The sequence below is a fragment of the Dermacentor silvarum genome, chromosome 10, assembly GCF_013339745.2.
Source record: "Dermacentor silvarum isolate Dsil-2018 chromosome 10, BIME_Dsil_1.4, whole genome shotgun sequence".
NCBI lineage: Eukaryota > Metazoa > Arthropoda > Arachnida > Ixodida > Ixodidae > Dermacentor > Dermacentor silvarum.
In genome coordinates this window covers 147,149,408-147,172,199 of record NC_051163.1, presented here as the reverse complement: position 1 = coordinate 147,172,199, position 22,792 = coordinate 147,149,408, and the positions used below count along the sequence as shown (strand labels likewise).

Genomic DNA, 22,792 nt, shown 5'->3' with positions numbered 1-22,792 from the left:
CCATCCGTGAAGACGAGCAATCTCCCCGCCAGCTCTTCCTCCAGCTTGGAGGTAGCCACCTGAAGGAGTACGCAGCTGGATGATCGCCGCTTGCTGTGTCCTTCAAGCGAGGTGGTGATGACCAGGGGCCTCTCGTGTGGTGGCGGGAGTCGTGGTGCGGGGGGTACCTGGCCGACCACTGCCAGGTAACGTCCCAGGTCAAGGCAACGAATGCACGGCACCGAGAGGAGGCGAAGCACACGCCGCCCGGCGAGGTGGTTGCTAGGCAACACTCTCGCTCGGCGAGGTTCTTTTTTTTTCATTCAGAAGACACATTACTCCCGGCTTAAACAGCTCCGCTGTTAAAAATGAAATTGCCGGATGGCAGGATTCAAATTGAGAACTCGTGGCACAACAGCTCATTTTTATGTAGTGAGCTTACGTTTACTTCAATTCATATTGCCGCTACACCTACGAGTCTTACACTTCGCGTAATATTCTAACATAGTTGCTATTGCATTGATTCTTTCGCCATTATGGTGAAGCTATGATATATTTTTAGAGATACCTGATCTATAATTTTGTAATTAGGCAATTTCAGCATCTACTTGAAGACGTTTGATTTGCGGGGCGGAATTGTTGAGCAGTGTTGGTAACTTAGCGAAAAAAAAAACGCTAAATTTAGCGAGTCTTCAGTCATCTTAACGACAACTGAGCAATTCCAAATTTTTGGTGAGTTGAATTGCTTTTCTCTTTCAAGAAGTCACGCCGTAGCATCTTCCACAGAGTGTTCAATAAAACGACGTTAGCTACAATGCCTCTGACCGAAAGTTCACACTTTACTGGCTTTGTTCTAAGTTAAACTGTAGCTCTGTGACACAATCGGCACGCATACGGTACAGTTGCATAGTACGTGCAAGTTGCCGTTTGCTTGTCGTCGACATTTGGTCACATGAAAAGAAGGAAAAAAAAAAAACTCGCCATCAACACATACGTTTGATATTTCGCATATTTATATATCTTTGTTGCTTTCTTCAAACATTATAAAACCAAAACATTACAGAAACGTCTTCATCGCCGTACAAAGCATTCACACTGGCAAATCAACTTCAAAAACGTGGCTTAGAACGAAAATGTCTAAAGTTACTCGAAGCCATTTGGACTTTCCCGTGCTGGCCAAACTCCCATGGCATGTGGTGGCGCCAGCAGACAGAGGCGCTGCATCTTGCCAGTGTTGCCAGGTCGGTCAAGGCGGCGTAGCCCAAAGTTCGAGAAAGTGTAGCCCAAATATAGTAAACACAAAAAGAAAGCAAAATATTTCGTAGCCAAATATAGCCATTTTTATTTGCCGTTTAATTTGTATATAAATTCACATTCAACTACGGCAATCCCTTTTTGCACAACCCGTTCTAACCAAATGTCCTTGCCGCCGTGACAGTCGACATCAAGCTTGCACACAGAATACTTTTTTGATTGGCCCCGGAAGCTCTCAAGTTCCAGCGAATCGCTGCACAGGGCGAAATCATAATGTTTTTATTAGGGATCCTACACACAAGCGCTGTAGGCTCCCTAGTTTTTATTTTATGACAGATAGTACTAAGTTACTCTTTTTTTAGTTATATATAGTAATATTAACTACAAACTCTGCTTTTTAGCTCACGTGGACGCAAACTAATGTTCAGAATTATTGAGCACTCACGTGACATCCCTGCCTACGGCATATAAAACTTCATTTGTCCAGCGGTCTACGACGGTGACGCGCCCACGGCTTCTTTTTTATGAGCCAAAACCAGTGTTTCGCAGTATGATATCTCGCGTTATTTGTCTCATCATCCTATCTTGTTTTCTCGTTAATTAGCTTGGCCCGGGTTACCTGGGACACACTGTATATAGTTTCCATTTACATCAACCTGACCGCCATCTTAGCTCTCTAGCACGCCAAGAACACGCGTTAAAAAGAAGTGAAAGACAACAGATGCCGCTCGCTGTCTCAATCAATGTAAGCGAAGCTTTAAACGGTTGCTGTGCAAACGGCACTCCAGTGTAAGAAGCGCGCAGTCGTTTGCGGCGACGAGCACGTCCCGAACGTAACTCGCTCGAAATGGCAAAAGCCGCGACGGCTCACAACGGGCAAAGGTAAGCGACAAATTGATAACAGTGGTAAAACTGTGAAAACCGGGTGAAAAAGCAAACCATGTTGATATACATACCTCACCTGCTAAGCTAACACACTGGGCGATGTTCATGTGACGTGGCGCACTGATGGCATCGTGGCAAACATGTTTCAATATTACCACAATAAGTACTTGCATTTGTCACGTTACGGGCAAACTATATGTAAGTAAATGCACCAGGACCCACTTTGGGCTCGCGGTCTTTCTCCCATTCTTTTTATACTTTCTCGCATACTTGGCCTACTTTCCCATGGTTCGATTCTCCTCTCCGAGGAGGATTCGATCTTAAGTCTAACCTATGGAAATGAACCTCTAATGTAAGCGCTAACAAAAACTCATCTCGCAGGAAAAGGAAAATGGCAGTAAAGCTTAGCGTGAGAAACGTGAAGCAGGTCGAAAGCCGTGCCCAACGCGATAGTTCACCAAGAAGCCATGGCCATGAACACATCGCAGCGTTTCATGTACACGTCATTCTTTCATGTCGGCACCACGATCGCCGGACCCTATTTTATTGCTCTCTGAGCATAGCGATGTTAGTACGGTGTACTGTGAAAAACCCTCTAATCCAGGATCATCCCGATGCCCTGGGATTGGGTGTCTCACTGTAAGCGCGATGTAAGTTTAAGTGCAACAAAGACCAAAGCCACCGGCTCAGACAATGGCGCAGAGAATGGAGGGGCAGGGGCATGGAGGACATTTCGCAGCACGCACACACGCACAGGCGCGCTGCCGGCTCAGCCAGCTAAACCATAGCCTTCAAGATTTGTTTCTACTCGATCAGATCCCCTCTGGAGCGTTGATTAGGGCGCCACTTATAGCCCAAACAAAGCCAAGTCGCAGGTTTTCAGTAGCCCAAATATAGCCACATAGCCAACGCGTCCAAGTCGACGCCAAATTTTTTTCCCTGTAGCCCAATTTGGCTATATATAGCCAAACCTGGCAACACTGCATCTTGCTTTAGATATCTGAATACGAAACTACCTGCCCCCGATCTACTTCCTCACTAATAGACGTGCGGGCGGCATATCGTGTTGTGTGTGAAAGCATACCAGCCTTGATACGCACATTGGCTCATAATTCTATATGCCGATGCGGCAATTTCGATCCGCGCTTCCGTCCAATTAATTTTACAATCCCACACAATTTCCACTGTACTTTGTTTCGAAATTATCTCGCAGAGTTGATATTTGTGCTGAACCTGCTCCACGGCTACGCTGTGCTTCCGGGAATTTACATCTGCTCCTTCTTGTACGACAACCCTGGCTCGGCGTACTCGACGCTCGTCATTGTCATGTTCACCATATGTAAGTGACCGCTGCGCAACCGACTCTTTAGTCGGTAAAGCAGTCGCCCATATTGTTCCTACACGCACTGGCCACAAGGATAGGGACTGCCATATTATATTGGAAATGGAATGTTTTCGGAGTAAATAACCACAACGCACTGCTAATATAGATTCTGTTTACACGAATAACTAAAATAAACCTAAATGCTAATTTAATTCTGTTGGGCTATTTAGGTTTTTCAGATTATTAGCTCCCGAACACCTTTAACTCACAGTGGATGAATGCGTGTTAGAGTTAGTCCACAAAAGTAATGTGCATGTGTTGTAGCTGTTGGAGTTCACGTCTTTTTGGTATTCCAGCCGGCCCGACAAAACGTTCGGAGCTGTGTTTCAAACACAGTGGTGGCTAGGAAAACGTAGTGCGACCGGAAAGTCAGGCGCCGTAGTGGCTGCGTCAAAAATCATTGTCTATTCTGACGCTACCGCCCAAGGAGTGAGTGCGCCAAACGCACGGAGAGCGAAGTACGTTCCTGCAGATAGCGCCAGCAGAGTGATTTGAAGTATGTCATCGGTGACTTTTGTTGCAACCCCCTTCGCCCCCCCCCCCTTCCTTATAAGAAGATGATAAAAATTAGGAAGTAGCTCAAAAACAGTATCTTCATGCTAAATTTTAAAGTAGGCGTTATTATTATCGCTGGTTAACTGTTAATTGTAAACCGTACATAACACGTGGTCGGGAGATCGTTCCGGATTTCCAGAGTGGTCTCGCAAACCTTTTCCTACCTTCGCGGCGTCAACTCGCGGACGACAAATTGCTTGACAAAAGTTGACACTTTAAACATTTCAGAGCATTATTCTGATAGCCTAAATGCGATGCAATGTTCGGCTTTAGTGCTCCTTTAGGCTCCACAACCCTGTTTCATCTCCCAACAGCATCGGCGGGTTGCCTGGGCTCGGTCTTCCTGGAGCATCACTTTGAAGACGCGAGCGCCACTGGGCTCGCCGCGATCCTCGACGGGGCGCTGCAGATACTGCGGCTGCTGCCGTCTTACTCGTACTCTCGGGGCATGACCAAGATCATCCAGCTGGCGAGAGAGAACGCCCTCTGTCGGTCGGGAGGCCTGCTACTCGAGAGCCGCTGCCAGGCCAAGGGGACCAATGGCAGGCTGTCGCTGCTGCGATGCTGCATGCGTAAGTCTCCAGTCGCTCCTCTTCTGGACTGATGGTTCAATAAACCGGAGAGAAAAAAATAAAGGAAGCGTGCGGGGGGGGGGGGGGGGGGGGGGTTGTGGACAAAGATGTCTTAGATGTGGAAAAGAGAAATGTGTGTGCGCACCGTAACTGCTGCACTAGCTGCTTCACTAACTGCTTCACTAGCTGAGGAGCCTTGCAGGCTCCTCAGCCATTCCCCGCGCCTTCAAATTTCGAATCCGCGACGCCATTTTGCCTATTCCTACGGCCTCCATGTATCGTCTACTTGTCACTTATCGTCGTGTTATTGGCAGCCTCGGTCTTTTCAGTAAGCTTTGGTGTGCAGCTCACTGTATCGTGGACCTTACATTGTACACCGCACGCATACACCACAATGGATCGGCCATTCACTTCAAGTTTCACACCCACATTCCAACACTGAGACCTTTCCAGTCTGATTTTTTTACGGGTAGCATAAGACTGGAACGGCCTTACCTACCAAGTGCTATCTATCAATATAGCAATGATGCTTTTGCACAAGCTAACAGAACTTGTATTTCAATAAACAACATCTAACCCACATCCCTTAGCTATAATACGCCTAACTCTAGAGCGCTTAAGAAAATAAAACTCAATAGTAAAGCGAACAAGTAAGGGGCATCGAGATATTGTGGTGATGATTAGGTATGAAAGAAAGGAGCTCGGAGGGTAGACATGAACGCGAAGGGGAGTTCTGAAGACCTAGTGGCCCTGCTTTTTTGGTGACATCGCGTGCTGTCGCGCTGCGTGATCCCAGTGCCACCTACGGATGTCGCTAGATGTTTATGTGCGCGAGCCCGGCATTTGGTTGTTCTTGCGAGCAAGAGAAGGGCTGCCGTTGTTTCTTTCAATTGCGAGCCCCAGATTGCGCAATGACGTCAAGGCCGATTTACGGCGCGCCGCGCCGTGTCATGCACACACCTGTGAGTGCATTGGCATTGTAAGCACGTTGCGGAAAAGCATTTTGAAGTTGACAGCAGCGTGAGAGCCCCAAATCTACACTCGTTTTGATAGATAGCAGGCGATGGTGCGGAAGGTTCGCATGCAGTGGGCTTTAACGCGACAGCATTAAGGACCCCGTGTCGCAGAAAATCCGGCATCGGCGGGGATGCCGGCTTCCGTGGCGGAGAAAATCATCCGGAACTACCCCGACCGCGCAGGCCCTCCAAGTGGCGCAAGGTATTGGTGAACAAAAATTGAATTTCTCACAGTGAAATCCGCCAGAAAAATGGTAAAGTACGACTTAAACACAACCTACAGACATGGTTGCGTCAGATTGTAATTTGAATCTGCGAGAAAATATAATTCTGTTACGAGGAAACTCAAACACAAACCCTTTTTCCAGCATTTCTACTATACAAACATTGGTGCGCTCAGGTAGGGTACTTGCGAAAATCATATCCAGATGGCGCTCGCATCCTCGGCAGGTCAAATTGGGACTTCGCCTGCCTAAAGCGTTTTGGACACGCGCGCGCGCGTCGGGGCAAAAACAAACAATTATTAAAATATTAAAAAAGGTGCTAGGGCCTTCATATTTTACTGCAAGAAGACTTATATTGCCCCTGAAAAAACGTCTTCCCAGCAATGCATTTCTGTTTGAAGGTAAAGCAGACATTAAGGGGATCGGTATCGTAGTTCAATTAGTTATACGATCAGTCCATTTCAATCATGCAGTGAAACAATGTTTGTCTTGTTAGTGCGAGTGCTTATCTTTAGGACGCACTTCCAACGAGTGTGGGGTACTTGCAGACAGGGACTCTCCGGACCGTTCCGAACACATGATCCATCCGTTGGACGTGCACCAGTACTCGGCCTTCTACGAGTTTGTCACTCTCTCGGTGGAGGGTGCGGTGCTGTTCGTGCTGTTGCTGTGCCTCGAGTCGTGGCTCCGCCGGCTGGACCGTTCCTTTAGCTCGCTGGACCCTTCCACCTACCAGGAGGGCGCCATGTTACCTAGGCGCCCAGCTGGCGCCATCGCGCACGGCATGGCGTTGGAGAAAAAGGCAATTTCGTTTTTGCTTTTTACAGCGGAGCTGTTTAAGCCGGCCGTAAGTTGTGCCGCGAGCCGCAAAACATCGCTGAGCGATGAGTCACCTGGGTTGCCTAGCAACCACCTCGCGGAGCGGCGCGTGCATTGCGTCATCTGCGTGCCGTGCACATGTTGCCTTGACATGGGACGTTAAGGAGAGGGAAGGAGAGCATGCGTGCGACGTGCGCTATGATCGGGAGAGGGAAAGAGAAAATGAGAGCGAGAGAGAGTTTCAGGTCAAGTTCGTGTTTGCTGTTTTCACACTGGTTTAGCGTGTCAGTGATCTAGCATCTGACTCTCTCGTAAATAAAAACAGCGCTTTCGCGCCGTCCAGTCAGGCGTAGCGAATTTGATGGTACGAATGTGATTAACGCCAACACGCACGCACGCACGCACGCACGCACACACACTACGCACACACGCACACACACACACACACGTGCGTGTGTGTGTCCGCGCTAAACCGCTACATCAAAGATGTCGCAGCAGCAATCCACGTCAAAACATTTCTGCGCTAAAACACTGCATCAAAGATGCAAGAGATAAATTAGTGATTTGCGATGGCTAAATAACTATTCGATAATATTACATATTCCATAATGCGAAACTGAACACAATTGTTCAGATTTCGGTGAGTTGTATAGCATTTATGTTCCCGCTTGTAACCGCTTCGGCTGCACAGCTTCGTTCGACATAGATTCCAACATGTGCTTTGGATCAGCATACTTTATTTATGCGAACCCGTGACTTTAAGGCAAATAAAAAAATTGTGGTAACATACGAAATTTATGTTCGGGGCGTTCCAGTGGTGACTGTATCCAATGGTTAAACATAGACGACTGGGTATAAAATAGTTCGAAATGAGTAAGCATTTCTATGCCTACCTAACGCGTAAACCCGTCGGTACGTCTATGTAAGACGATCGCAGTCAAGATAGGGCCCACAGCAGCGATAGAAACGACTTTCTTGCGGCTTCTCGCTTCAATGCGAACTAAGCGGCAAGCGCACAACGCACACGAAGCTATCAGCACTCGGCGCATTCTTTCCCCATCGCATATCACTTTCAAGATAGGTCCCGTGCAGCGCGCCATACTCAGCCGCCGCTGGAGTACAGTTCATAATGGTTCGACGCGGGTGAATAAGGCCTTAAAGGCGATAAGAGCTTATAATAATCGGAACGCCATCAGCGCACCTGGCGCCACCGCCTGAAGTAGTTGGCTTGCGCCATCAATTCACTTTCCGCCGCAGTCCGCAGCAGCTCGTGTCGCCGCAGTGCTATCGTTTATACTGGTGGGATCAAGTTTCATAGCGTTCATAATCACACCGGGCTGCGTAGAGATGAGCAAGTGGTACAATGCTTGTGCATACTTGGACAACTCCCACATGACTTAGTGCGAGAATTTATTTAAAGACGATAGTCTTTCTTGGGCTACCTAAACGCGAGAAACTTCTTTCTGTACGTCGCCCCATTCAACCGCCCGGCCAAAACCAATCATGAGGAGAGGAGGTGCAGAGAGAGAGAGAGAGAGAGAGACAGAGAGCGACGCCATCGGCGTTTTGCCCGCGTTAGCTCAAAATGCGTGCGGCGTTGGTGACTGTTGCTGGAGCCTCTCATATAAAAAAGTTGTCGCAGTTTCACCTGAAAGGTGAAGCATCAATTGCGATAGCAAATTTGTAGAGAGCTATACGGAGTAGTGATATTAGCTTTATCAGCTGTATAAACTTGGACATGCAGCAGCACCGGCAACGCGCAGAACTGTTGTCGACGCCATCGGCGTTTTGCCGCGTTCGCTCAAAATGCGTGCGGCGTTGGTGACTGTTGCCGGAGCCTCTGATATAAATAGGCACTTGGTGCCGCAGCTAAACGTCGCCTCCCTTCCCTCCCCCTTCCCCCCCTCCCCCACGGCCTCTCGCGCATTTGCAAGAAGGCGCGTTTGCTCTACATATATGGTGATTGTAAAGGAGGAAAGAGACGCCTACTTCTGCAGCCCTTAAGGAAGCACGGCGCAGAACGCGCGTTTGTTCTCCGCCGTGCGTTCACTCCCCGTGAAAGAGCGCGTCCCTCGCGCCCTTTCACTCGCACATACAGCGTTCGGCGGCGCGCGGCCACGATTTCATCTCCATTGACGTCATACGGAACCTCACGGCGACGGCGACGGCGACGGCGACGGCGACGCCGACGGCGACGGCGACGCCGACGGCAGAAATCTGCTTTTGAGTGTCCATATAATTGCTATCGCAATAATAGGCACTTGGTGCCGCAGCTAAACGTCGCGTCCCTTCCTTCCCCCTCCCCCACGGCCTCTCGCGCGTCTGAAGAAGGCGCGTTTGCTCTACATATATGGTGATTGTAAAGGAGAAACGAGACGCCTAATTCTGCAGCCCTTAAGCGAGCACGGCGCAGAACGCGCGTTTGTTCTCCGCCGTGCGTTCACTCCCCGTGAAAGACGCGCCCCTCTCGCCCTTTCACTCGCACATACAGCGTTCGGCGCGCGGCGACGATTTCATCTCCAAATGACGTCATACGGAACCTCACGGCGACGGAGTAATAAAAAATAAAAAAATAAACTTTCTTGGCGAGGCGGGATTCGAGCCCGGGTACCCACGGTCCGAAGGCGAGCGTCATAACCACTATAGGCTATACACCCACGCTTGTAGAACATGCATTTATGGGAACCATATGATTATGTTGTACCAACGATTGTAACAGAACTTCTTGTGGGCGAGTGAGAGAGAGAGAGAGAAATACAGATAGAGAATGAGAGAGACAGAAAGAAATGAAAAATGAACCGCTGCAAATTAAAAATTCAATGTTTTAGAAATGGTTGCGAAGAGACGCTACGCGTTCAAAACAAGCCGAGTGAAGCCGCGGCTCTGCAGCCGGCTTTGGGCCAACAGAAATAAAAGATCTCAACAGATGGCGCGAGAGCAAGGCGAACGTGGGAAATTTGAATTGAATTCAGCAAAACATCTATTGCATCCATCATGGGAGGAATGAGAGGGGAAGGGAAGAGCGTGAGGGGTGAGAGGGGAAAAATAGGGTGTTACGTATCAGGGGCGCCAGAAGACTATCGTCGGAAGACGATAGTCTTCTTTGCAGCGAAGCAAGCAGATATGCGGCCAATTGTTTTTCGCTAACAAACATTACAGCTGTTTCAGACACGATAAACTGGGGACAGTTCACATTGAAATCGGTAATTAAATAAAATACTCAAATAACTTTCCCAAATAGTCACTGTCGCCCTTGCTCCAATTCAAGTGAGAACCATCAGTGGTTACGAAATGTTTACTAGGTAAGAAACTTGAAACTAGCAACAGTATTAAGATTTCTTATTGCGATAGCAATTATATGGATACTCTAGGCGCATTTATGCCGTCGGCGTCGCCGTAGTGTTCCGCAAGACATCCAAATGCGATAACGTCATCGCCGTGCGCCGTATGCTGTATGCGGGAGTGAAAGCGTACGAGGGTGATCCGACGATGGTGGCTCAATCTCGCGCGCGTAAAGGCTGTTTTACATGTTGCGACTGGAGCGACAAAAATCGACGCAGTCGCACATGTCTGAGTGCGAAGTTCAGCAGGTTCATTTAAGATAATTGCGATGTCAACGATGCATCTGGTGAGACGCCCAGTGATGCTTGCTGTCACGTTTTGCGGCATACCTCGCATAATTTTTCAAATGTAATGAAAAAAAAAACCTGCGCGCTCAAATGCTTCAAAACTTCAATGTTTAATTTTATTTTGGAGTGCGCAACAGCGGTTTCTGAAGGTCGAGTGTCTTCTTTTTCCGTGTTGTTCTGCATGCGCTACACAAAAACACAAGTGGACCTATCAACAAGACCGAATAGCTGTCCTCATATCTGTCCCCAGTATTCGTAATTCGGCTGCAGCGAAGCCTTCAAGTCAACGCAGAGAGACCCTCGCGCTACCTGGGCTTAACGTTAGCTTCTGAAGAAAGTATGTGTGTATATTCCTCATAACTGCGCATAAGCGGTTATTGCTCCTAGAAATATCATTGCACCAAACTTAGCAGCTAGCACCAACCCAAAAGCCCACGTGTGCCCCTGAAGGAAGCCGCGCATGATCTGTGTGTAATTACTGAACGTGCAATGGAATTTGTCTTTAATCTTAGTGCCAACCTGGTTCATCCGTCGCGGGGCGTGTGCTGTAATTATTCATACAAGTGCTTCTCTGAATATTTCTAAAGGCGTAAAAGCCGACACCACAATTTTTTAGGGGCTGCAGTCAGTTGTGTACGTAACATCATAGCATTCTAGCAGATATGGGCATCGTCTACTTTCTCGTCCTGTGTCTCGCGCTGTTACTATAATGTGTATCTGTATTAGGAGTACGTTTGTTTGTTTAATAACGAAATAGAACGGTAAGTTTTGTATTCGTAGTGCAAGCTTAAAGTAAAAAGCTCTTCTCTTTGGCATGCGTGTGCTTCTACTTGCTTCACTCCATTATCTTAAAAGTGGGGCTGAACACCTCAGATTACCAAAAACGTATGCAACTGGAGCATATGCAATCTTTGCTTTCCTGGAAATGAAAGCAAGCATCCCAATCTGTTAAGCTAGTCATCTACTTAACCTGTATTAAACCAATTTTAGAGAATACTAATAGGAGGTACTTCAAAGTAGATTATTTAACCAAAATGAGAAAGTGGAAGGAAAGTGTCAAGGTACAACTGCATTAACCCAGTGTTTAAAACAGGGGAAGCTGATTTACATTGTTGAAAAGCTGCTTGAATGTTAATAGCATAGTACATATGTTCTGAGGAAACATGAGGGGCATTGACAATATCTCTAAGCTTAGCAATATCTATAAGCATAGCTTATTCAGCGCGCATTATATGAGCTTTCTTCACGAACTAGAATGGAATAAAGATTTTTACCTTTGCAAATCTCAGAATCTGAACACTGAAATTTTTGAGGCGACCACCTTAAATTTTTAACATATAGACATTAACACCAGAAATGCGAATCATCAATTGCGATAGCACATTAGTAGAGAGAAAGCTCGGCTGAATATAATTTTGACGAATTTCAGTCGGAGCAAGCTCGCCTGAGTATAATTTTGGTGAATATGAGTTGGAGCCATCTCGTCTGATTAGTGATAGGATGTGGTTATACGAGTTTATGCAGTAATACGTGTAATTGCAAACTCTTTAGCAACATTGAGACCGTCTTGTTAAACACGGCGTATGCCTCGTGGCGCGTCTGCGCACTTTGAGCTGTGGACGTGAAAGAACTATCCGTACTTGAAAAGATTCTATCCTTCACAGGAAGGGATGCAACCGGCTGACTTCGCTGCACAGTTTTGATTTGATTTTGTTTAATATTATCTGCTGCTTATAAAACCGAGCTCTTTGCCTACTTTTCACATTGGTGCGCGTGTTTTACAGGAGGTAGAGAAAGAGAAGCAAGGCAAGAATGTTTATGGCGAAGTAGTTTTTAGAATACTGCGATATGTTACGACCAGCATGAATAAAATAAATTGAATGCACTGTAATGAGTGCAATATCCACTTACCTTTTAATGTGAGGGCTAATACAGGTGCTGTAAGGATACAAAGTCTGGAACACATTGAAGGTTCATTGGATGCTGTGCAGGTTACAAATGATAGCATCGAAAAATGAGATATACTGTTTAAATAATGCTTATCGTGCAATAATGCTTCGAAAACAATTGACGATGCTGTTTATTCCCAGTCAAAGCGATAAATATGTATTGTAGAAAATATTGTAGAATATATAGTGTGCCCGTTCACTTTGCGAGCTGGATAAGCAGTCGCGTCTCACAGCGGAAGTAGCTGAACCTTGAAATGAGATAGGTAATTGGGTAAAATACGCGTGAAAGCCGAAACCAACAGAGTGCAACTAAATGGTAGCGCGTATAGGGGGACCATTTCGCCGCAGCACTTTTCCGTGGTTGCATGATTTTTTTTTTATTTGTTGCGTCCGTAAAATTGTATCGCGCTACAAGTGTGGCGTTTTCGTATATCGCGAGTAGCTTGTACAACCAGAAAACTGGGACATCTACAGGCCTTGTCTTCTCGTGAGGGACAACAACTCGCAGCATTTACCAACTCGCAGCGCGTGTGAATAACGGAAATGCACGCAACAGGACGCTCTATCAGCAACCGAAGCCAGCGTTCAAAAAGCGTCGCTTGATTAGCAACGTATCGTGTCAACAAATGCATAAAAATCTAAGAAGCGGATCTGCCCTACGATTGTTCGCGTGTCGCTGCAAATGGTATGTACCACTTGCGCAATCCACGGCTCCACTTAATTCGTTGCACTGTTCGAGGCTTGTTGAGCCCACGTTTATTGATAAAAAATTATCTATAAACATTCCATTGAGCGACCGACGCCATTTCCCAAAACTACCCGCGAAATTGCTCTCAGCTACGACGTACAACCGGTCGCACGTCGCACCAACCGGTTGGTCGCCGCCGAAAAAGAAGGGGGGGGGGGGGGGGCGACTTCCGTCGCATGCGACGGAAATCGCGCTTTCGGTGCGTTAAATATTGCATCATGTGAAGCAGGCCTAAGGAAAAAAGCGGGAAGGAAGCGCGCTTTCTTCAATCGCGTGCAAGGCACATGGGGGTGCGGGGGTTAGGGCGTTCTACCCCGGCGGGTGCTGCGTATGGCGCGGCCGCACGGACCCTATCTTCAAAGCAATCTGGGATGGGGGCAGAGTGCGCCAAGTGCTGATAGCTTCGCGTGCGATGTGTTCACGTTGAAGGGAGAGCCAGCACGAAAGTCGCTTCGATCGCTGTTGCCGCTGCGCTTGCTCATGCCAGCATTCTTACGTCGAGTGTCCGCGGCCATCGATTGATGTGTTCATGTTTGCTTGTGCGCGCGTGACACCGTGCTTTACAAGTTTATACGGACGATAAAACTGCTATGCTTACTTCGTATAGCTGCCTAATAATTTGCTATCACAATCGATGCTTGGCCTTTAAGGCTTAACTGCGACTTTTTTAACAGCGAAACTGTTTAAGCCAGCTGTAATTTGTGGTGCGTAGCTGTGGAGCCAGGAGAAAAAAAAGCGGAAGCTTGCACTAGGCCGCGCAAAGCTGAAGACACGGCGAAGCTGGCGGATTGATATCGAGCGGCTAGCCTCCAACTCGTTCGGCGTCGGAAAGCAGCAGCGTTCTTGGCACTGTGCCAACCTTGGTTAGCCTGCCTGCGTTTGTGGCAGGCCAGGAGCGCCGTCGCTCGTAGGCGCCCACGCGTCCAGCGCTAGTCACGTGGAATGTCGCGAAAGGTAAGGTACCTCCGAAAATGATCGCTCGAGAATACCTTCCTACACGCGTAGTTAAGTTAAACCAAGCTAAGACCTAGCAGCAACCAAGTTAATACCTCGCAGTAGCAGCCAGTAAGCTTCGCTGTGCCCAAGCTTTTCGCGACCGAGTACAAACTTGCCTGATTTTGGTTTATTCGCGCTTAATATATTGGTGATTATGTACGTTTTTATTTTACACGGATTTCGTCCGTAATCGTTAAATAAATCTTTCTGCTAAAATAATTTTGGAAAGAGTCTCCGGAACTCCGGTCAACGCTGAGCAGTCATGTACATCGGCTATGCGCTTCATTTATCATTTGCTTGATACCCTTATTTTTTACGCTCTGCCTTCACAACCTTCCGTGCATAAATCAAATGCAGCGACACCTATTTTCCGTGACGTGGAAGTTCTCTACATCTGTTTACGCGATAAGATTTACTAACCGCTTCGGTGAACGTGGCACGGCTTTTGTTAGTGTCGCTATAATCTTATGCATTCCTCCTGCGACTTCTTTACAAGGACGAAGACACTGATGTTGTGCTTGAGAACCAGCTGGTGAAGGCCCTGGTGAACGGTCAGCTGCCGGCCACCTCATCGCGTCCTTACATGATAGTAAATCGCCTCTACAAGGCCTACGGCTACATTGATAGTGTTTCTGTGCTCCAGGTAAGTTCTCACGTGCTATATAGAATGCTCTTTTTGTTTCCAGTTTGTGGACACAGCTGTCTTAGGCTTCTAAACAAAGAATTTCTAATATGAGACGCAGTCACATCGTGTCATATTAAGCAGAGAACTCTTGTGTATAACCATTTTCACGCATAAGAGTGGACTGCGGGGCAGTGGGTTAGCTTCTCTAGTTGTAAGACTGCCATGTCAGCAGCCCGTAATGGTGGCATTACAGGGCTTCTATAACCTACTGTAGGACGTGGGACACATGCGTCCCAGTTTGTGATATACGCAAAAATAGCTTCTCAGCGGCAAAGAGACGCATTTGTCTGGTTTGTGTCTTGCTGCTTTCCATCTACAGTCTGCAATTCAACATTTCATTTGAGACTAGTTTTGGGAGATGTTACTAACTAAAGACTAGCACGCAAGAGCTATAAATATTGTTTGCCTTGTTGGGACGCTTCCTGGATATGGCCCACATTTTCTTGTGAGAAGGAAGTTGTCATGATGCCCGATAAGTAATTCCCGATTCCTGCATTTAGATATACACCTTTTCTCAGCAATAAGCGCCCATTTTTGCAAATTGAGGTGATAGCGAGGTCACGATACTCGTCCTAATGAATGCACATGAAAAAAGCACGCACGTGCAAAAAAAAAGAAAGAAAAAGGGCACCAGCGCAAGTGTTGCACGACGCCGTGCGAGAAGTGCGTACAAACTTTTTTCTCTGTGGCCTCCGCTGTGCCACTTTGCGCGGCATGTTTCGGGCCATATTATAAAGAAACTGGTTACATGCAATTTTTTTTTTACTGAAACCCTAGAAGGTCAGGGGGTCAAACGAGTTCCACTTTTTGTATAGGAGTGAAATTAGCTGCAAACTACTTCTAAGCATCTCATTTACTAATGTGACACAAAAACATTCAAGAGTGTTTGTTTTACCTGCCAAGTAGCCAGAAACAATTTTCCATTGAGACCCTGGAGAGTCAATACAACATATGTATCCCGCTTTTTGATATACTATTTAGCGCCAGTGAGACAAATACGTCCCCCTTTTTCTTAATAAGCGACTTGGTGCTGAGAAGTGAAACTTGCTGCCAACTATTCCTAAGTACCTCAATTGGTCATACCACTCGAAAGAAATCTCAATAATATTGTAAAAAAATATATGCCGTCCTAAAAGGGATAAAGTAGCCTATGTGCAGTGGTATCCCCAATTGTGCTGCTGGGCTCGAGGTCGCTTGTTCGATCCCACACGCGGATAACGCACGTGGGCAGAACGCAAAAAACGTCCGTGTACTTATATTTAGGAGCGCGTTAAGGAACCGCAGGTGGTCCAAACGAATCTAGAGTACCCCACTACGGCGTGCCTCGTGGTTAAGTCGTTATTTTATATAACACGTACAAATCCAGGATTTCATTCAACTTTTACAGGCTAAGAATGAAGCCTGAGAAGTGATCACAGTTGCTTACTGTCGGGCATATAGGTTCGCTTTCTATGTTCTTACACTAGCTACTTGAACAATGGTTCGCCTTGTGTCTTTTGATTACGGTAACTTTACTCGAAGAGAGGTGAAGCACATATCAGCTGAAAGAAACTATGCATCATTCCGATGCGTGCATTGTACACTGTACAATTATTTACCAACGTAAAGTCAATAACGGTGTAAATCTTAACTCACACCTTGACCCCCTTTTGGGTGTAAGAATGTGAGTTTAGGTCGATTTATGCTCTCATTCTATTTGGGGGTGTAAATTATTCTACAGTAGATTCGTCCTCACGTAACGGGTTCGTCTGCAGGGGCTGAGCTTCACCGTGCGCACTGGCGAGTGTTTCGGCCTGCTCGGCGTCAACGGCGCGGGAAAGACAACCACGTTCCGCCTGCTCACGGGCGAAATTCTGCCGCACCAAGGCGACGCCATCATTTCCAACTTCTCCATCGTCCGCGAGAGGCGGAAGGTGAGCGCCTTGGCCCTGTAATTTTGCCCGTCCACGGTTGAGCGACCATTGCGCCATTACTTTTTTTTTCGATTGCTTTCGTACGATAATTGTCGACTTTTTGGTCCTTCTTTTCCGTACTACAGCGCAATATCCTCGTGTGAGCCCTTGCACATTATAACGCTCATTGTCTTCGATCCTTTTCAAGGTTATCTGTGAAGTGGTTACGTGAAATGTCGATCACTCATGTAAAATCAGCTAAATGAGGAACTGTATATATGTAGATGTCTGTTAGACGTCCTGTTGGAGCAGCTTTCGCGAAATTGACACTGATGCGAACTAGACCGTTGTGTTGTCGCAGACGACGACAATCACCCATGAAGTGCGTTTTAAATACCACAGGTTGACACAAATATCCAGTTTTTAGCGTCAACCTGCCAATCAAAGCACACGGGTGTCCCAACTTCGTCTCGGTGTGTAGACTACAAAAGCCGGTTTTTACGACAGTAAACTTCAGGAGCCGTGTCTACATGCATACATGGAAACGGTCCTTTCAGCATTTAATCAGCATATAACAGTGTTTTTATAATTAATATGGACACTTCAGGCGCATTCCCGCCGTCGGAGTCGCCGTGACGTTCCGCCGCGCACCGTATGTTATATGAGCGAGTGAAAGCGGGGGAGGGTGAGGCGACGATGGCTGCTCAATCACGCGCGCGCAAGGGAAGCAAGCGGCGCGGAAGCGCGCCGTCTTCCAACGTGCGCGAGGGAGACGGAAGAGGGGGGGGGGGGGGGGGGGGGGGGGCGTTCTATTCTGGCAGCGGTGGCGTATGGCGCGGCCGCGGGGCCCCTATCTTGAAAACGATCTGCGATGAGGACCGAGTGCGCCGAGTGCTGATAGGCTCGTGCGCGAAGTGTTCTCGCCGCTTAGTTCGCGTTGATGCGAGAGACAGCACGAACGTCAATTGGCTTGCTGCTGTTACCGCTCTTCCACCACCAGCGTTTTGATAGTTAGAGTGCGTGGTAATCGAGTGAGACGTGTTCATGTGCGCTAACTACAAAGTTAGTTGTTCGACCATTCGGGCACAAACTTAGCATATTGCGGCATCTCGCGGCTCTCAGCTGGAGTGTTTAGTTTCGTAAGTGACAGCCGCATAACTCGAGGCACAGACACTTTCCGTAACACATGCTCGCACTTTTCGACTTTTGACACAAAGTTGTAAACAGCACAGGGTTTCAGTGTATGAGCGTTTGCGGAATACTGCAACACGAGAGAGCTGCACGGGAGCCTGCAAGGCTGGTAGCGACACCTTGTGAAGCAGAGTTGAAGCAGAGACCCCACGAAGCTAACACTGCAGTGACCTCCTATAACCTACTTAATTGGTGGTGTACAGCATCGGGAGCGACATAATCGTTAACCTAGAGTCATTTTATGATTTATCTTCGACGAAACCACTCACTTGACAGAAATGTCTTTTTCACGCATATTATAGTTGTATAAAGTGTCCCAAGATATCGCTGCCAACATTGCTGCAGTCGTCCACGGCTCTGGTAGCCTGATAAACTGTAAACGGTAATATCGGGGACTATAATAATGACCTCGCATCACGGGAGTCGCTACCATCACGTCCATCGCAGTGTTGGCGGTACATGGGTTATTGTCCGCAAAGAGACGGTCTGCTGGACATGCTGACGGGCGTCGAGACACTGCTGCTCTTCGGACGCCTCCGAGGCGTTCCTATGACGACCGAGTACCTGAGAGTGCTGCTGTACGTCTTCCGCCTGCAGGAGATAGCCGACTACCTCGTCGGCACATACAGGTACACGGTTGTTTCGTCGGGGGCATGTTTTAAAGGAAAACATCCAGCTCGTAATGGTTTCACGTCCCTCTGCAGTTCTCTCGGTCGGTATCTCGAAATTATAGGACACAGGAAACCGACTTTTATAGCACGCCATTGACCGTCAAAATCTAGCCACGGAGCTCGCGTTTGTTCGGCGCAATAAGACAATAATACACGACATAAAACCTGTACGTATGATGTCGGCTCTCATTACTCCCTGAAGCATGCAGATCTCATAATAAAATTGGTAACTCACCATACGTTGCGAATGACATTTGCTTAAACAATGGTCCTCTACTAGTTGATCTTGGTAGACGCACTCTGAGACGTCCACAGGGCGCTCATCAGCTCCATAGTAGGGGTGTGCGAATATTAAAATTTTGAATGCGGATCGAATAGTCTATATTATTCAATTTCCATTCCATTCAAAAATTCACTACTTGAAGCTATCGAGTATTCATTTCGTTCGAATATATAAGTGATAAATACAATTATTGGTGTTCTAGCGCAGTTATCCCCCTTTTTACATGATGAACATCCAGCAATTATCCCAACTTGCCGCAGTGCGACAATCATTTGTGTCTGTAGGGAAACAGAACGATAGATGTGATAAATACTCCGAATGATTATGCAGCAGGATAGCAGCGGCTGTTGTGCAGGGGCACTAGTGAACTTCGGTGAACACACGTAGCCCACCACGTGTACTGAAGATTTCCGCTCATTCGAAGCATGGCAAGATTTTAGGCAGCCTATTTACGAATTCCTTCTCATTTTTTATTTTACCAATCTCACCATGTTTGCATGCGTTTGAAGTCATGTGCGCTGCTCTATAGTATCTCATTTCTCTCATTCAGCGAACACAACCCTGCAGATAGAGTCGTCACCAATGTGACAGGGAACACAATTTTTTTTTCAAACGTCCCTGAGGGCTAGACACAAATTCCCTTCGTAAAAGTGTTCAACGCGAGTAAATTCTGAACAGGAAAACTGATTGTTACGTGTCAAGGTCCTAGATTGGAACCCATGTATCAGGAGCTATCACCCGCCGTGGTTGCTTCGTGGTTATGGTGTTAGGCTGCTAAGCACGAGGTCGCGGGATCAAATCCCGGCCACGGCGGCCGCATTTCGATGCGGGCGAAACGCGAGAACACCCGTGTACTTCGATTTAGGTGCATGTTAAAGAACCCCAGGTGGTACAAATTTCCGTTGTCCCCCACTATGGCGTGCCTCATAACCAGATCGTGGTTTTGTCACGTAAACCCCATATTTTATTTTAATCAGGAGTTAAACATTCGTTTAAAAGCATTCGGCGCAGAGAAACTTAAAACTGCTTAAGTGTGGGAATGCGAAAGTCTTGTAGGCTTATGCCTCAGGAGAGAAGGAAAGACACGGCTGACCCTAACAGACGCCAGAATATAACCGCGAGCCGTGGTTAGGGTGGCTAGAAGGGGAGGTGTGAATACCGGCGGCGCAAGCGTGACCCCTCAGCGCACCGATGCCGCAGGGCGGCGCTGTTGACCGAGGCGCGGGAAGGCACGCAACCGAAATGAGCGCATCGCCAGCCTCGGGTATCGCGCGTTGTCTGCGAGCGTCATGGAATATACGTCTTTATCCATGAAATCAACGTTTTATCAGCCCACATCACTACTCCTGTGAGATTTTATGGGCCCAGTTCGCATTGCGTCGATAGATTCAAACGCGTTTTTTTTTTTTTTTTTTTTTTGTGTGTGTCCTCCAGATCAGAATCATAGGGGCTGGGGGCTCTGGAATAATTTCGACCACTTCGGGTTCTTTAACGCGCACTCACACCTTACGGCACACAGGTGCCTTGCACTTCGACTCCCTCAAAATGCGACCGTCGTCCTCGAGGTCAGCAGTAATCACCCTATGCGTGCCGTACGTACGACCTGTAAACTGCAGTCATTACCCGATTACTTCTCGACGTACAAACCACTTTGTGCCAGCGCTTGAAGACGTGTAGCATGTCCTTTCGACGCTCAAATAAGCAATTTACTATGATTTCAGACAGCAACAGATCTGGTCATAAAATAGTTTATTTAAGTGAGGAAAACAACTATGGGAAAATTTGATCTACAACACGCAATATTTCAGTGCTTTTAGTTTATTCTCAGTGCCCTGCTGAATGACACCTTTAAGCAAAAAATGAATCCTTGTTACGCAATAAAAACGTACAACTGATGCTGTCAGGGCAGCAGAATGCTCTAGGCAACCAATTTTTGGCACATCACCAATTGATCAACTGCATAAACTTTGCCACAGCTTTGGCATGCAAACGAGTGAGTTTGTTTTCAATAAGGGCATTAATTGACCAGCTTGTAGAATGGTTCTGATAGACTGATAGATATAAAAGGCCCCCAAAGTCCCTTCTGTTTGTTTCTTTAGATTCCACAACGGTTTCGTTGTGAAGCTGCCCAGCCAAGTAGATGCTACAGCTGGCAATTGTCCTTCTCCAATGAAGAACACTACCATTTTGGTTAACACAACAGGCGCAGCATTTCGTTCAATGCAAACTCTGCAGTCCAGTAACGAGCAATGTTTTGTTTAAACTTTTGCAGTGACCACAGTTCCAAAGGTCGCTTAAGCTCGATAATGAACAATTCTTCTGCGACTGGACTGGGCATTCCATCCCGCTGTATATTTACAGCCTCCACGTCTGCCGGTGGGCATGCATTCCCCCGTCTTGTCAATAGACAAGCGCCGCTTCTCTTGTAAGATAATAATAATAATAATACTTTATTCGTACTCAGAGAGTCGAATATGTAGTCCAGGCATACAGGGTCATAGTAGGCGGAACTGCCTATACCGGAGTGGTTTGCGTCCCGAACCTGGAACCCGTGGAGCGTGTGAGACATCTCTTCTTTTTCTTTCTTTCGTCAGAGTCCTGCTAATGTATTTTGGCAAGTTCGGAAGTACTGTGGGCACGGCATCTTCTGAGAGGGCAGGAATGTGACGTGGTATCAAGACTGCAGTTCCATTAATAAAGTCGCGAACGATAAACCTAAGGAAAAAAAAAAGGCGGTGGTGATCAGATTGAGCTAGCGTGAAAGGCCTCGTGAATAATACTAGGATGGCAATTGGCAATGCCACGACGACGCTGTGCAACACGCTATGTATCGCGAGAAACACCACAAACAAGGCGACGAGACCAAAACTGACGGCGAAGGCACGGAGGCGAGGCGAGACCGGCAGGCCGGCGCGGCTATGCTTCCCGCGCCGCGAGCTGTAGCGCCATATTTCCCCTGGTGGCATCGGTGCGCAAGGGGGTCACGCGCGCCTGCAGGAAAGCGCCGCCGGTATTCACACCTCCCCTTCTAGCCACCCTACCGTGGTTTCGCGTGCCACGGCCAGGTGGCGTCCTTATTTTCTTCTCATGCGGGCGCGCGCTATCCGGGTTCTACGCGCCGCCCAAAGGAGGGCGCTACAGTCTTATGGTCCCTTTGGTGAAACCTTTAGTCAGCCAGATGGCTCTGACCTTACTTGTCCAATGAAGCACGCACTAGGCCCAACTTTGGTCAGGCATAACCATGGAGCCGCCGTGGCGTCGGGGAAACGTTCTCATTTCGCACCCAAGTGGCCTGGGCTCGATTCCCACCCAGTCCGAAATGTACCACAGTTTCTTTTCAAAGCCATTGATTTACTTTATTTAGAGGAACCTCCCTGAGAATTTTGACCTCAATCCGAGCATTTTTGACGTGTTTTACTCTATGCGCTGTCGGCCATTTTTTGTACCATCCCTCGGTCACGCCGCCGACGACGACGCCAGATTTTCCCGTAATGGGGCATATAATGCTTTCACATTAAAAAAAATTCACTGTTCCCCTTCATACAGCTGATGACTGTACAAACGACCAATAACAGAAAAGAACATCCTTGGAAACTGGCCTACACAAACAACGGCGCGAGCCGCCCTGAAGGCACTGCTGCGTTACTTGAAAGACACCGGACTCAGTGACAAATTGTGACTCTGCGCTGTGTGACGAAGGATGGAACGTCGACACTATGCAACACGAGAACGCCTTCGCAGACTGCGTGACAGTGCCCACAGAAACAGTTCTGTTTTGTGTGCGTGTGTGATTTCCTTTTCTTTCCTTCCTTTTTTATTCTTTATTCTTGCTTATTTTTTTCTCTCTCTCTCCTTTCGCATCCCTTTACACCAACCGGAGATAACCTCTTTTTAACCTCCCTGTCTTTCCTTTACCTTTCTCCCTCTCTCTCTGTGTACATCTGAGAACATGCTGTTTCATTGTTTCATTACTGTCGTTGCCATGGTTTCCCAGATATTTGGAAGCAGTTTATCATTTACAAACTCCTCATTTGTTTGTCACTACATGCATGTGCCAAGT

The 22,792-nt window shown here is 47.4% G+C and overlaps 1 protein-coding gene across 1 annotated transcript in view; it reads left to right on the top strand.

Moving 5' to 3' along the window:
• The window catches only part of LOC119431898 (ATP-binding cassette sub-family A member 2-like), a 40,653-nt gene that overhangs the window by 11,834 nt on the left and 6,027 nt on the right, over window positions 1–22,792 (top strand). The window contains exons 5-10 of the mRNA XM_037699338.2: window positions 3,332–3,457; window positions 4,372–4,629; window positions 6,418–6,671; window positions 14,507–14,653; window positions 16,450–16,608; window positions 18,226–18,407. Of these exons, the coding sequence (XP_037555266.2) occupies window positions 3,332–3,457; window positions 4,372–4,629; window positions 6,418–6,671; window positions 14,507–14,653; window positions 16,450–16,608; window positions 18,226–18,407 (1,126 nt within the window). The remainder of the gene's footprint in view (window positions 1–3,331; window positions 3,458–4,371; window positions 4,630–6,417; window positions 6,672–14,506; window positions 14,654–16,449; window positions 16,609–18,225; window positions 18,408–22,792) is intronic.